This window comes from Nerophis lumbriciformis, linkage group LG06 (assembly GCF_033978685.3).
Source record: "Nerophis lumbriciformis linkage group LG06, RoL_Nlum_v2.1, whole genome shotgun sequence".
Classification (NCBI taxonomy): domain Eukaryota; kingdom Metazoa; phylum Chordata; class Actinopteri; order Syngnathiformes; family Syngnathidae; genus Nerophis; species Nerophis lumbriciformis.
Window position 1 is genome coordinate 39,861,298 of NC_084553.2, and position 13,635 is coordinate 39,874,932.

General features: G+C 40.1%; 1 protein-coding gene across 5 annotated transcripts in view; it reads right to left on the reverse strand.

Annotated features, from left to right (window-relative positions):
* Positions 1-13,635, reverse strand: part of lpin1a (lipin 1a) — a 44,025-nt gene that overhangs the window by 1,839 nt on the left and 28,551 nt on the right. The window contains exons 10-21 of one of the 5 annotated variants that reach the window (XM_061964321.1): positions 12,769-12,912; positions 12,603-12,696; positions 12,281-12,480; positions 9,395-9,488; positions 7,854-7,923; positions 5,317-5,403; positions 5,013-5,105; positions 4,905-4,954; positions 4,706-4,829; positions 2,931-3,079; positions 2,770-2,856; positions 2,536-2,688 (exon numbers count right to left, since the gene is read on the reverse strand). In XM_061964321.1, the coding sequence (XP_061820305.1) occupies positions 2,536-2,688; positions 2,770-2,856; positions 2,931-3,079; positions 4,706-4,829; positions 4,905-4,954; positions 5,013-5,105; positions 5,317-5,403; positions 7,854-7,923; positions 9,395-9,488; positions 12,281-12,480; positions 12,603-12,696; positions 12,769-12,912 (1,345 nt within the window). Of the gene's footprint in view, positions 1-2,535; positions 2,689-2,769; positions 2,857-2,930; positions 3,080-4,705; positions 4,830-4,904; positions 4,955-5,012; positions 5,106-5,316; positions 5,404-7,853; positions 7,924-9,394; positions 9,489-12,280; positions 12,481-12,602; positions 12,913-13,635 lie in introns of all 5 variants that reach the window. The other 4 variants (XM_061964320.1, XM_061964324.1, XM_061964319.1 and 1 more) reach the window with 4 other exon arrangements.

Here is a 13,635-nt window from a genome sequence, read left to right on the forward strand (position 1 = left end):
ATTATTCCTGCTGACTTCTTTCTGCCTTTTGGGATCTCAACTTTCGCTGCGAATATGCGACCCAAGCGTGGCACAAATTATTGCTTGCACATTTTCTTGGGTAATAGGCAGTGTTGGACAGTAGCAAAGCTACGTAGCTTAACTATATTTCCCAGTAGCCATTACTTTTTGAACGAGTAACGATTCCTGTAGCTTAGCTACTTTTAGATCCATGTAGCGAGGTAGCTCATATCAAAGCTACAAAGAGAGAAAATGGACTGCAAATCCAGGCCCAAAAAAAATATGTAGAAAATACAATGACCTGGATGAATACGAACATCCATACATACGGAGAAAATCCATGGTGATTGGTTGGTGTTTGTATGATGAGTCACAATTGGCTAAGGTTAGGGCGGAACATTACGGACTGGTCAATCAGAAGCAAGATAAGGCGGGTCATCGAAACCAGGAAGCAAAATCATAACAGACCCGCACTCATGTCACATGACGACGAGGGAGTCGGAGATAAAGGAACGCTTCAAGCTGACAACTCAAAAAAAAGGGCAGATGGATTCTGTCGCGCAGATTAGATTTTTCCTTTAGTAACAAAGATGACGTGCAGGAAACCCACAATAATGCATGTCTTTGGCCATATTTACACAAATGTTTAGAGAAAACAATGCCCAACACCTTAGTTTTTAGTTGTTTACCCTGTAAACCAAAATCATAACTGCTGTCTTTATCAAATATGCCCAACACAAATGTAGGAACACACATTAAGGTGAGTTGAGTTCATGAAAAGTTTTACTGCTCATAACCATTATCAACTGTTCTCAAACAACACACAAGTCATAGTTTTTTTGTCAAGATATAGATAGATGCTTTTTTTAATGTTGTAGGCAGAGAAAATGAATAACATTATAGGGGTGGGCCAAAGAAAAGGCACACAAGGTGTGGGGATCCCTAAAGGTAGTCCATTTGTACACTCCCAGTTACATTAACATTGATATTTATATTACATGTGGGCCCATAGATATAAACGCTGTTAAATTGGGGTCTGTAGCTTAATGCATGTCATACGGGGGGACATATGTACACGCACACACACACACACATATAAACAGTATATATATATATATATATATATATATATATATATATATATATATATATATATATAGTATATAGTATATATATACAGTCGTGGTCAAAAGTTTATGTACACTTGTGAAGGACATAATGTCATGCCTGTCTTGAGTTTCCAATAATTTCTACAACTCTTGTTTTTTTGTGATAGAGTGATTGGAGCACATACTTGTTGGTCACAAAAAACATTCATGAAGTTTGGTTCTTTTATGAATTTATTATGAGTCTACTGAAAATGTGACCAAATCTGCTGGGTCAAAAGTATACATACAGCAATGTTAATATTTGGTTACATGTCCCTTGGCAAGTTTCACTGCAATAAGGCGCTTTTGGTAGCCAACCACAAGCTTCTGGCAAGATTCTGGTTGAACACTATTTTTTTTTAGATTTTATTGCCGATTTTATGCTAACAACGGGCCCAATTCCAACAAGTATTTCCTCCGTGCACACACATCTGCCTCCTAGCTTCACTCCGAGACGCACTTCTTCATTCTCCGCCGACACGGTGTGTTCACAGACCATGGGAAAAATGACCATCATAACACACATACACATTAACACCAGCAGGTAGTTACAGTATGAATGGCTATACAGTATATAGTTCATTATTTGCGCACTATTGACCAAGGATGCACCAAACATTTGTCCGGAAAAAGACGTACTTCAATCACCGGAACCAGTGCTTCCGAAACTGAAGTTGTGATGACGTAAGCTATACGCACGGAGTTGTCTGGAGCGGAGGTAGCGTGTCCGCGCTGTGGTTGTACTTTAATATATTCCAGATATACCCGCAGACAGCGATCTTCACAATTTAAGATGACACTGGCAACTTGCTTGCTTGCTACAATTCTCTGGGGATAGCTTCCCATTTAATTGAGAGTAAATGTAGCTTATCATACTGTATTTTCTAAGTAGCTTTCCCATCACTGATGATATATTGACATTGTTTTCCTGTATTTGCATATTTTTATTTGGATTTTTCTCCACTCTTATCTAACATTGCCACTGCAGTCCTTTACTTGCATGTTTACACTTGAATGACAATTGATGACATATTCCATGCATTTTGTAAAATCCAAGTTACAGTGATTCTGCCATGCCTTTATTTTTGCACCGAACAGGAAGTCACTGTGTGCTGTTATCATTTCACATTGCTTAGCGCCAATACCGCAACACGTGGATATTAATGAACCGACTGTTCCTAGAAATTATGAATTAATCATTAGGTTTTAAATGTTTTGTCGACAAAAGCGGTCGTCCATGTGCCGTTTGTCAAAGATGACTTAGGCAGCTCCAATTTTTAGTAATAAGAAGGTGAAAACACAGACGGTTCCACTGTACTACCTTTCACAGCCTGTCAATCAATTTTTCATGCAGCTCTTGTTTGCAATGTGATGTTGTGTGTCTGACCTGTGCAAGGCAGAGAAAAGGCTGCTGGGACTGAGCAGCACCGGACCCATAGGAAGCATGGTTCCTCTCTCATTGACCCAGTGTAGGTAGCCTCTGGTCATGTCAGCCATACCGATGGCCCTCGCCGAGCAGTACATGAACTTATACCCATTTCTGACACAAACAAGCACAGCTTGTGTTAAAAGTTGCAAGACAGAATAATTACAAATATAAGGACATGTTATGTACACTCACTGGCTGACTTTGTGGTAGAGGCTTGCGATGCCCTGGTGGGTCCAGTCTTTCCCCAGAGTGGGAAGGATGTGGCCCAGTGTGTCCGACCTGCAGCCACAAGAAAAAGTTCATCTCTGAGTAGTAGAAAGATGCAACCAAAGGAGCTGTTGGAGAGGTCAAACCTAGTGATGGTTCCATCGATGTCCGAGATGACCAGCTTGTCGTCCCAGTTCCACAGATAGATGGTGCCGTTGCAGCGACACGTGCCTTGATACTGAGTTGTTACGCTGAACACCACCTCGTTTGGACCCTCTTTCAGTTGCAAGCTCGCCTACAAAACAACCAGGATTTGATGTTTGATGTGTTCAATTTTAGATTTTAAGACAGCGAGGGATGAGTACGGAAACACGGTACCATGCGCTGGCATAAACGGCAGTAACCAGACACAAAAACTAAGGGCCGGATTAACTAAGATCCAAATACCTCTCGCTAAACAGCCTGTGCAATCTATAAACTAGTGTGCACTATTATTGGGCCTGTTGCATGCAATCTACTAACATTGCGTGTGCAATTGAAAAGTGGTGCAGTCCACCTTATTTAAATGACATCACCACAGAGACACTCATTTACTGCACATTCATGTTATCATGTTCCTACCTGTGGCGTGTATGTTTTCAAACAATCAGAAGACATGCACCACTTTTTATGGGCATTTTAGAAGCAGCCATCCATGCATGTGGCGAAGTTGGTAGAGTGGCCGTGCCAGCAATCGGAGTGTTGCTGGTTACGGGGGTTCAATCCCCACCTTCTACCATCCTAGTCACGTCCGTTGTGTCCTTGGGCAAGACACTTCACCCCTTGCTCCTGATGGCTGCTGGTTAGCGCCTTGCATGGCAGCTCCCGCCATCAGTGTGTGAATGTGTGTGTGAATGGGTGAATGTGGTAATAGTGTCAAAGCGCTTTGAGTACCTTGAAGGTAGAAAAGCGCTATACAAGTATAACCCATTTATCATTATTTATCATTATCATCTACACTGAAACCACTTTTTTCTTTTTACAGCTGACAGAGCATGGGAGAGAGGCTGCACTACTGTGCAAAAGACGCAAAAAATGCATACTTCAAGAAGTTTTCATCATATAGGATGTATGTTAGTAATATATATTCTATGTAAAAAAAATAATGTCATTAAAAAAATATTAAATGACGAGGTCACGTGAATGGGCGCACATGACGCGCTCAATTAGGACTCTGATGCTGGGGGGGGGGGTGTAGTACTGTCATGATCCACTGTCCCAGGTCATGTCTTGTTTTGTGTTTTCGTAATTTTTTGCAGTTTATTGTTCTGTTTTGGTCCTGAGTGCGCCTTCCTACTTTTCTTGTTGCCTTGGTCACTGAATGGACACATCTGTGTTCTGTTTATGATTAGTAGTTCCACCTGTCTCCGTAGTTAATCACTCTCCTGTATATTCTTTGGTCAGCCAGCATTAGTTGCAGGTGCAAAGTTTGCTACACGCAACGTTAGTTTCAGTTCTTTTGTTATTGCTATGCTATGTCTCGCCTGGCGCTCCACGTACGCATTCCTGCGGCACACTGCCTTTGTTAATTTTTTGCCCGGTGAGTATTAAAATACTTTCCTTACCTGCACGCTGCTTCCTGTCATCCTTCCACATCTTGGGAAACACAACTCTCGCAAACATGTGTGACACAGTTCTGGCACTAGCGCCATTTCAATTTGGGACCCGTGTCAGATAATATGTAGACAATACCCAACCCTACTATATATATTAATATCTGAGCCAGGATGTTTGAGATGGTCAGCATTTTTTTCTACACTTTTTGCCGACGTGCAGATGAGAAATTGCATTTATGCTGCTTTTGTATGTCGTTCAAACTGTCTTGGAATTAAATAAACATCCTTTTTTTTTTAATATAAGGACCAAATGTAAGACGTCATACCAGCTGCTCGGAGGTCAGTCTAAGAGTCTTCTTGTAACAAATGTTAGCAGAACCAACAAGAGACTGGGACTGGCAGGTAACAGACACATGGTCCTCATCACTAGAAGACGACTCGTGTTTCATCCTGTTTACAAAAATAAGAACAACATATGATGTGAAACCGGCAAAACACTAGAACAGTAAAATAGTGTGGACTTACCTGCTTGCTGTCGCCATGGTGATTTCTCCCGCTGTTTCAGTCGCTGACTCCTGAAGGACACAATATGTCACCATGGCTGCATGTTCCGCATGCCTCGTCTTAACCCACCGATTTGGAGTCACTGTTCCTGCTCCTCCAGGAGAACCACCAGCGTCCGCCTTTCTTGGGCATCTTGTCCTTCATGATGTTCTCCACAGAGGCCTGGACAAAAGCATGCACATACCACGCAAAACCCACTGAAAAAAATCAAAACTGACACAAAAAATCCAAGCATAGAACAGGATGGAGCTGGGAAATATCCGAGTGAATGCTAGAAAGCAAAGCAAATCACAATGTCCTGTAATAACAAAAGGAAGGACGACAGACAAGCCAAAAAACATGCTAGCAGTAGAAAAAAAGGAGAACATCATACATGCTCAGATGTTGTAGAGCCAAAGAGACCGGGGAGGCAGTATGAGAAGAGGCCGAAAGCCGAAAATAAATAACTCAAACACCAAAACTTGGAATGGGATGGAAGGTGTGAGACAGTAAATAAAAAGTGACAAAAGGAAAGAGAGGGGGACAAAGACAAGACATTATTGAAGTGTTAGGACGTTCAGCTAGATTTCACTCTGGTGTAAAGGCAGTGTGTTTTGATACAATTGTCATTGTGCACCATGTACACTGGTACATGTTTATGTGGAGCACACTGGAAGAGCATTTCACCAAAGTGAAAATGAGTGAAATAAATTAGTGCAGAGAAGAGGGGATGGAAAGGCTTGCACAACTCTAAAAAAAAGCACTTAACAACTATTGCAGGTACAGAAAAGAACCAGATTTGTGTCTGTGTTTACTAACAAGACATCATGGCGGAGCCACCACCACCAACTGAAGTGGTGGTGGTGGAGCAACAGCCGCAACAGCGGCTGGATTTTAACGGAGGGACTGCTAGCCAGGACAACATTGATAGAGCCATTGCAGCGTATGTGCTAGAAGACATGCAGGTTATCTCTACAGTGGAGTCACCCGCTTTCAGGCAGCTAATTAACATGTTAGCGGGCGTCAAACGGCAAATGGCACGAAAACATTTTCCAAGTTCCTGGACACAGTGGACAGTGAGTACATAAACATGGAAAGCAAGCTAAAGAAGACACTCCAAACTCTGCCTCTGCTCATCATTCAGCACTGAAGGTACACACACTCTGACAATTCTCTTATATAATGTTGCTCTTTCATTGTAGACTTCTGCAGCTATTTAAAATAGTTTTGTCAATTTGTCCAGGCCCAAAATCAATTGGCCCTTTGAAACATATCTTTGTCTTTGTGTGTTGTATGTAGACCACATTGCTTAGCAGAGTTCAGTGATGCATATGCATGTCAAGTTGATCAACAGATTGTATTATTCTCCAGTGCAATAACAGTACTGAAATGAAGGCTAAAAGGGCATTAATGGGAGCCTTAAAAAAAAGAGAGAAAACAATAAGTAACTAAATAGTTACTTTTCACAGTAACGCATTACTTTTTGGTGTAAGTAACTGAGTTAGTAACGTAGTTACTTTTGAAATAAAGTAACTACTAACTGTAACTAGTTACTGTTTTCAGTAACTAACCCAACACTGGTAATGACAATATCAACCAAACAGAAGAAGTCTGGAGCTAAAATCCTAGAGAAGTGGTAAAGCTGTATTTTCATTTGCACTTACATTTTATTGAAGGTTTAGGAAACATATATAGTTATTACAGCACGGTGGAAGAGGGGTTAGTGCGTCTGCCTCACAATACGAAGGTCCTGAGTAGTCTTGGGTTCAATCTCGGGATCTTTCTGTGTGGAGTTTGCATGTTCTCCCCGTGACTGCGTGGGTTCCCTCTGGGTACTCCGGCTACCTCCCACCTCCAAAGACATGCACCTGGGGATAGGTTGATTGGCAACACTAAATTGGCCCTAGTGTGTGAATGTGAGTGTGAATGTTGTCTGTCTATCTGTGTTGGCCGTGTGATGAGATGGCGACTTGTCCAGGGTGTACCCCGCCTTCCGCCCGATTGTAGCTGAGATAGGCTCCAGCGCCCCCCGCGACCCCAAAGGGAATAAGCGGTAGAAAATGGATGGATATAGTTATTACTTACTATTTATTTAGTTATAATTTATTTATCTTAGCACAGCATAATTGTTTGTATTTTTTAGCAGTATATTTGATTACTAATTATTTTTGTAATCAGCCTGACATAAACCTTGATAATAATCTTTGTGATTAACACATTCTTTCATATATTTTGCTAAACTGTAAGTAGGTTTGGATATATTTATTGAATATGATTCAAATTTAGATTCAGTGTTAATATTTGAGGGGGTCCCGAGCACCTCTGTCGTGTAAAAGGTCAAAGAGGTTAAGAACCCCTGGTTTACTGTGACGTGCGGCGATGTTCATGTCTGGTGAGGCTCTGATCATTAAGGGGATAACAAGAAAAAAAAGAATACATCTTCTTAGACCAATTGAATTTTTGTAAAAAGTAAAACTGAAAACATTTGCGATCTTTATTTGTATGCTAAGTGTGTCTTATCCTTCTCCCAATCACTCAGTATGTACTAAATTAGTCTGACTTCTCAAATAATTCAGCTCAAAATATACTTTTTACAACACCTTGATCTGATTGTGTTTGGCTTTTGAAAAATCCTATTAACACACCAAAACACCGCTCTTTGCTACATTTTTCACAGGCGAAGAAGAACAAGATCATAATACCCACAAGAATCTGACAGCTACTATCTTGATCTTAGGAGCAGTAGCAGTCTCTTCTTCTTCTTACATTCCACATAGCTAAACAAGCTGAAATGGCCACACTCGCCACCTAGTGTACGAGATGTACACTGCATATGACCAACAGTCACATTAGAGATAAAGCATGTAATCTACAACTTCACATGTAGGTGTGAAAATAGAAGAAACCAAAAAAACACTGAAGTGGTCTTACCTGTGGCAATGGTTTCTGGTAGACCTGCATGGCCAACATGACAGGAGCTGCTGTGCTCCAATTGTAGTACCTGAAATACAATACAACTGTGTTAATAACTTATGGACAATGCAAAAAAATCTGGCCTTTTGAAGATTAACGCATGTTAGCATACAGCTCTTGTGTAGTGTACTGAGTGTACAATAACTTTGTTTCCCCAATGAATTACAGCTCAATCAACTTAATCTTTAAAAACAAGTCAGTTCATGGTTCTTAATATTTTACAAGTTTTATTATTTTTACTTTCCAGCGTTCCTAAGAGGGAGCACTCTGCATCTGGGGTTATCGGCCATGGCTGTGAGGGCGCTTTGTGTCAGAATCCTGGTGGCCATGGTCCGATGACCTCTTGGTGTGATAGTGTTTCTTCACCTGGCTCCTCTGTACTCAGCCATGCATTCATTTGTTGGTGTGTGTGTGTGTGTGTGTGTGTGTGTGTGTGTGTGTGTGTGTGTGTGATGTGTCCGTGTGTGTGTGTGTGTACGTGATTGATGATGAGGGATGTGGGTCATCGGGCATTGTTTTTAAATCGGCAAAACACTTTCTGTTGCATTCTTATGTATAAAAAGCGCTTTATAAATTAAGTTTGATTGCTTGTTTGATTGATTGAATGTTTAGGGGTGTCCCGACACAACTTTTTCACTTACGATATAATACTAATATTGGAGCCTTGAATATTGGCTGATATAGATCCGATACATGCTCTTATTATTTTGTAGTGTGGCATGTTACAAAAGGTTTGATCAACTTAAACAGAGAAAAATTATAGGTATGAAAAACACTTTATTTAAAAAAACGGCTTTTATGGACCTATGCTTTCTTTAAGTTGAAGTGGAGTGGTATTTGATTTTTGGGCAACAACTACTGTATTAGCCACAACAATTCATTAAGCGAGGCTCAACTTAAAATGGTGCTAACATGTTCGTTACTGGATACCTTCTTCCTTGTAAACTTTGTATATGTAAGTAATATGCAACTATAGTTATTTGATGCTTGTTTATATTGACAAATGTCATGTTTTATACTGCAATATTGTTCAATTAAGGACACTTAATACAGACGTCTAACTTGTGTGCTTAACGGCTGTTTTTAGTACGGTAGCTTATATGACCGTTTAGGCTACATTTTCTAAGATCTAAAATCTAATAAAGACCATATATGTGTGCTTATTGGAGGACATTTAGATGTTAACTGGCTGTCTAGCTTTGTACAAGTAAACACACTGCAGGACTGCTTTTGCCTCGGAAAGTTTAGATGCAAGCCGATACTTGTTTCTATTGCTGTTATTGGGTTGATATCTAATATCAATATCAGATCAGGACACCCTTATTCCATAATACTACTAATAATAGACCATTTATTTTACACTTTTTTGGAGAGGTTCGCAACTTATCTATCACAAAAACAAACTACCAGATAACACATTTTTAAAACCAAATAACTTGCATAATGTTAGTATTTTGAAATGTGCGGCCATGAACCTAATACAGTAAGGTTGTGCATACTTGTTGCCAATCTTCACCACCAGGTTGGGATCGTCAATAATGGAAGGGTTTTCGGAGAACTGCTGGTAGGTCACTGCCCTCTCCTGGAACTGTTCTGTGGCAATACAACACAGTACACAGAAAATGTGTAAGTGACAGGGAAAAAAAGCTCGGACCTATTTGTTTGCTGTCACTACTGACTATCGTTCACAATCATTATGAAAGACATAACGACGGATGTTATTTTTTTTTTTTTATGTATTCTTAATATTAAAGAAATTCGATCAAAAGTCTGCTTACAATGGAGCCTACAGGAGCTGCTCAATTCTGCCTATAAAGCCCAAAAAACATCCAAACACCTCCATTAAGGTTTTATATACATGATGTAAGTGTATATGTAATGTAGTAACAGACACATTTATGATAACATTTAACATTTACGTATTTTGATCATTTTAATCATATGCGGTGCATTAATTAAAAAAATGCATCACAATGTTTGCTTTTTTTGATAACTGATTATTACCAGTGTTGGGACTAACGCGTTACAAAGTAATGCGTTACTGTAACGCCGTTAGTTTCGGCGGTAACTAGTAGTCTAACGCGCTATTTTTTATATTCAGTAACTCAGTTACCGTTACTACATGATGCGTTACTGCGTTATTTTACATTATTTTTTATGTAGTATCGGCTAGAAACAGAAGATCTGAGTGTGTTTTATTGGAGAGTTGCAGTGTCGTCTTTCTGAATGTTCTTGTGTCACAAGGGAGAGAAGAGGTGCGCTCTGTGTGTGGGTGTGGGGTGGGGAGGGGGGCGTGTCTGTGTTTACTAACAAGACATCATGGCGGAGCCGCAGTCGATTTTCTTAACATGGAGATATTCTCACTACTTTTCTTTTGTCGAGCACAAAGAAAAGAACATTTAAGTTAAATGTAAGTTGTGTCTTGGATCAAAGATCATATCTACAGCCCAAAACAGCAATTCAAATCTGCTGAAACAGCTACAAAAGCAACATGCTTTGACAAAGCTAGTAAAGAGAGACACACTTCACCTCCACCGCAGACAGCGGCTGGATTTTAACGGAGGGACTGCTAGCCAGGACAACATTGATAGAGCCATTGCAGCGTATGTGCTAGAAGACATGCAGGCTATCTCTACAGTGGAGTCACCCGCTTTCAGGCAGCTAATTAGTATGATATCGGGCGTCAAACAGCAAATGGCACGAAAACATTTTCCAAGTACCTGGACACAGTGGACAGTGAGTACATAAACATGGAAAGCAAGCTAAAGAAGACACACCAAACTCTGCATCTGCTCATCATTCATCACTGAAGGTACACACTCTGTCAATTCTCTTATATACTCTTTCATTCTAGACTTCTTGAGTGTTTGATTATCACATCACTCTAAATGTATAGACTATAAAGTTCACAAACATAAAGAGGGATCCTAGTGGGCCAGGACAATCTTTCCTTTTCTCTAAACTAAAACTGGGGAAATGCTTAGAGTGTTCTGGGCTTCAGTACAGTGTTGATCTCATGAAGACATGATTTTATTTCACAATTCCTTGAGAGAGAGAAATGCCTGGTTAGGCTTTGTGTATGTCATGTGCGCCTTCCTTGGGTGAAGCCAGGTTTACAGCTATGTTGTGACATGTTTTTATTATGCTGTTTGTTACTTATGTATGTTATGTTGCAGCTATTTAAAATAGTTTTGTCAATTTGTTCTGGCCTGAAATAAATTGGCCCTTTGAAACATATCTTTGTCTTTGTGTGTTGTATGTAGACCACATTGCTTAGCAGAGTTCAGTGATGCAAATGCATGTCAAATGCATATCAACATATAGTATTATTCTCCAGTGCAATAACAGTACTGAAATGAAGGCTAAAAGGGCATTAATGGGAGCTTTAAAAAAAAATAAAAATAGAAGAAACTAAATTGTTTTGAAATAAAGTAACTAGTAACTGTAACTAGTCACTGGTTTTTAGTAACTAACCCAACACTGATTATTACTCACTGCAGACTTCAACAAGCATAATAAAACATCACTTAATGTAGAAGGTCTGCTGTCATTAGGATGCCATCTGCTCGGATGTTCATATATTCCCACTTAAATGGAAAATGTCTCGTAATCCTTGCGGCGAAACGAGATTGGGACGCCGTGGGTAGGACCAAACGACTTTTCGTGTACCAACTTGTCCGATTATATCCTTAGCCATCTACTTTCTAGGTGAGACCCATGATTTATGATGTACAATAAACTTGCAGGAATCAGGGAAACAAGAAAGCAGCAGACCAATCGATGATGTAAACACAGGGAATGTGTTAGTGCCTAAAACAAATAGTTTGTCTGTGTTAGCGCTTATACTAATAATATCACTAATACTTGGTTAATATTCAAGTCACGAAATGTAAATGGATTATTGTTGGCACTTTTTGAATGGTTACGTATCGGATTTTATAGGCGAAATATGGGAGCTCCAATTGACTCTGCTGTAATATTTAGAATGCATTAAAAAATACATCCGTCGTCATGTCTTTCATAATGATTGTGAACGATAGGCAAAATCCTAAAAAAAAATGCAGTTCCCTTTTAAGACACTTTTTTTTCCAGAGTGGATCATCACTGGCGTGTGTGAATGACAGGAAGAAAAGATCTGACTCATTTGTTAGCCAAATAGGCAAAGTTTTAAGACCCTTTTTTCAGAGTAGGTCATCTCTTGTGTGTGTGTGAGTAATAGGAAGAAAAGCTCTGACTAATTTGTGTGCTGTCACTCACACCAGTGATGACCCATTTGGCATTTATCTGTAAGTTGAGCGATACTATTACCAGAAAATATTCTATTTCAGTGTGCTATGAATATGCAGTGTACAACACAGTCGGTGTCATTCGAGTCCTGGTCATACCTCCAGTGATCTCCTTGTTTTCGCTGAGGCCGCCGCACAGCGAGATGGCCACATGGGGGAGGTCCCCCATGTGGTCCAACAGACTGTCCAGACCACTGTCCATCCCGTTGCTGCTCACTGACTGTGGTGACTGATTAGCACTCCTCACGCCCATCATCATCATCTCTGAGTCCACCTTCATTGAGCTACCGCCTCCATCACTGTAGAAGTAGTAGAGGGACAATTACTGTCTCATAAAAGCTTGTACTTTTTGATGGATTACACACTTTAAATTTTGTAGATGTACATAACAAAATGTCTAGTAGGGGTATTTAGATTGCACCTTTTAGGGAAGTAGAGAGCAGCTACTTCAGGCTCTAGTTCGGTGATATCATCCAGGTAGACTCCATCAGCGCCAAGATGCTGGCTTCTTTTCTCTAGTAACACTATAAACAATGAGTTTGCGTCCCCACATCTCAAAGTTGCACTGCTTTTTAAAAAAAGTATACCTTTCCTCTTGGAAGGTGAATCTGTGGTCCTGACAGGACTTTCTCTATTCTTGCCTTCCTCTAAATGATCAGGAAGGATGCTTGGGGATGTTGTTAAACCCTCCATCTCTGCACATGAGCCACTCACACTCTCCACTATGCTTCCTGCAGGAAAGCCAATGACATAATTTGTGTTTTTCGCCAGGATGTTGCGAACACCACAGTATACGCAGCTGATGTTTTACTTTCCAACTCCTACAACTAGGGGTCATCCAAGTTTCAGCACAAACAGAGTTGAGTATAAAGAGAGTATGGCCAACTTAACGAGAGACGCTATGACTGCTACCAAGGATGTGGGCGGCTGTGCCCGGACGCATGCAATTGCTGTTGTTTTAACCTAAGTTTTTCTGACAAAATAGACCAAAATACTACGTCTATATATAGTTCTAAACATACTCCAGCTCATAAACTTACAATAAAATATGCTTTTATTTCATGAAAGTAGAATTTTGTGGCCGTATTTGACGCATTCTGCTGCTACATTCCTGCAGGGTTTAGTGACCAGCAGGTACTTAACACACACCCGACGGCACAATAAACGTAAAAGATATACACAGAACGACCCAAAAAATTACTTTTTACCCTCATTTTGCCAAAATCTTCATTAGCTTTGGACCAACAATCACAGAGAAATTGTGACTTTTGTGTGAAGTATGTCAACTGTGGTGTCTGCCGCCAATGTATTTGTAGTCACTGTATGCATCACTCATTATGTTTTATTATAACTCATCTTTTTTGTAACATGCTAAGTGAGTAAGTGTACTTTTGTAGTTATTTACCCATATTTCTGCACAATAACTGAGATATGGCAACACTGGTGAGCAGTAG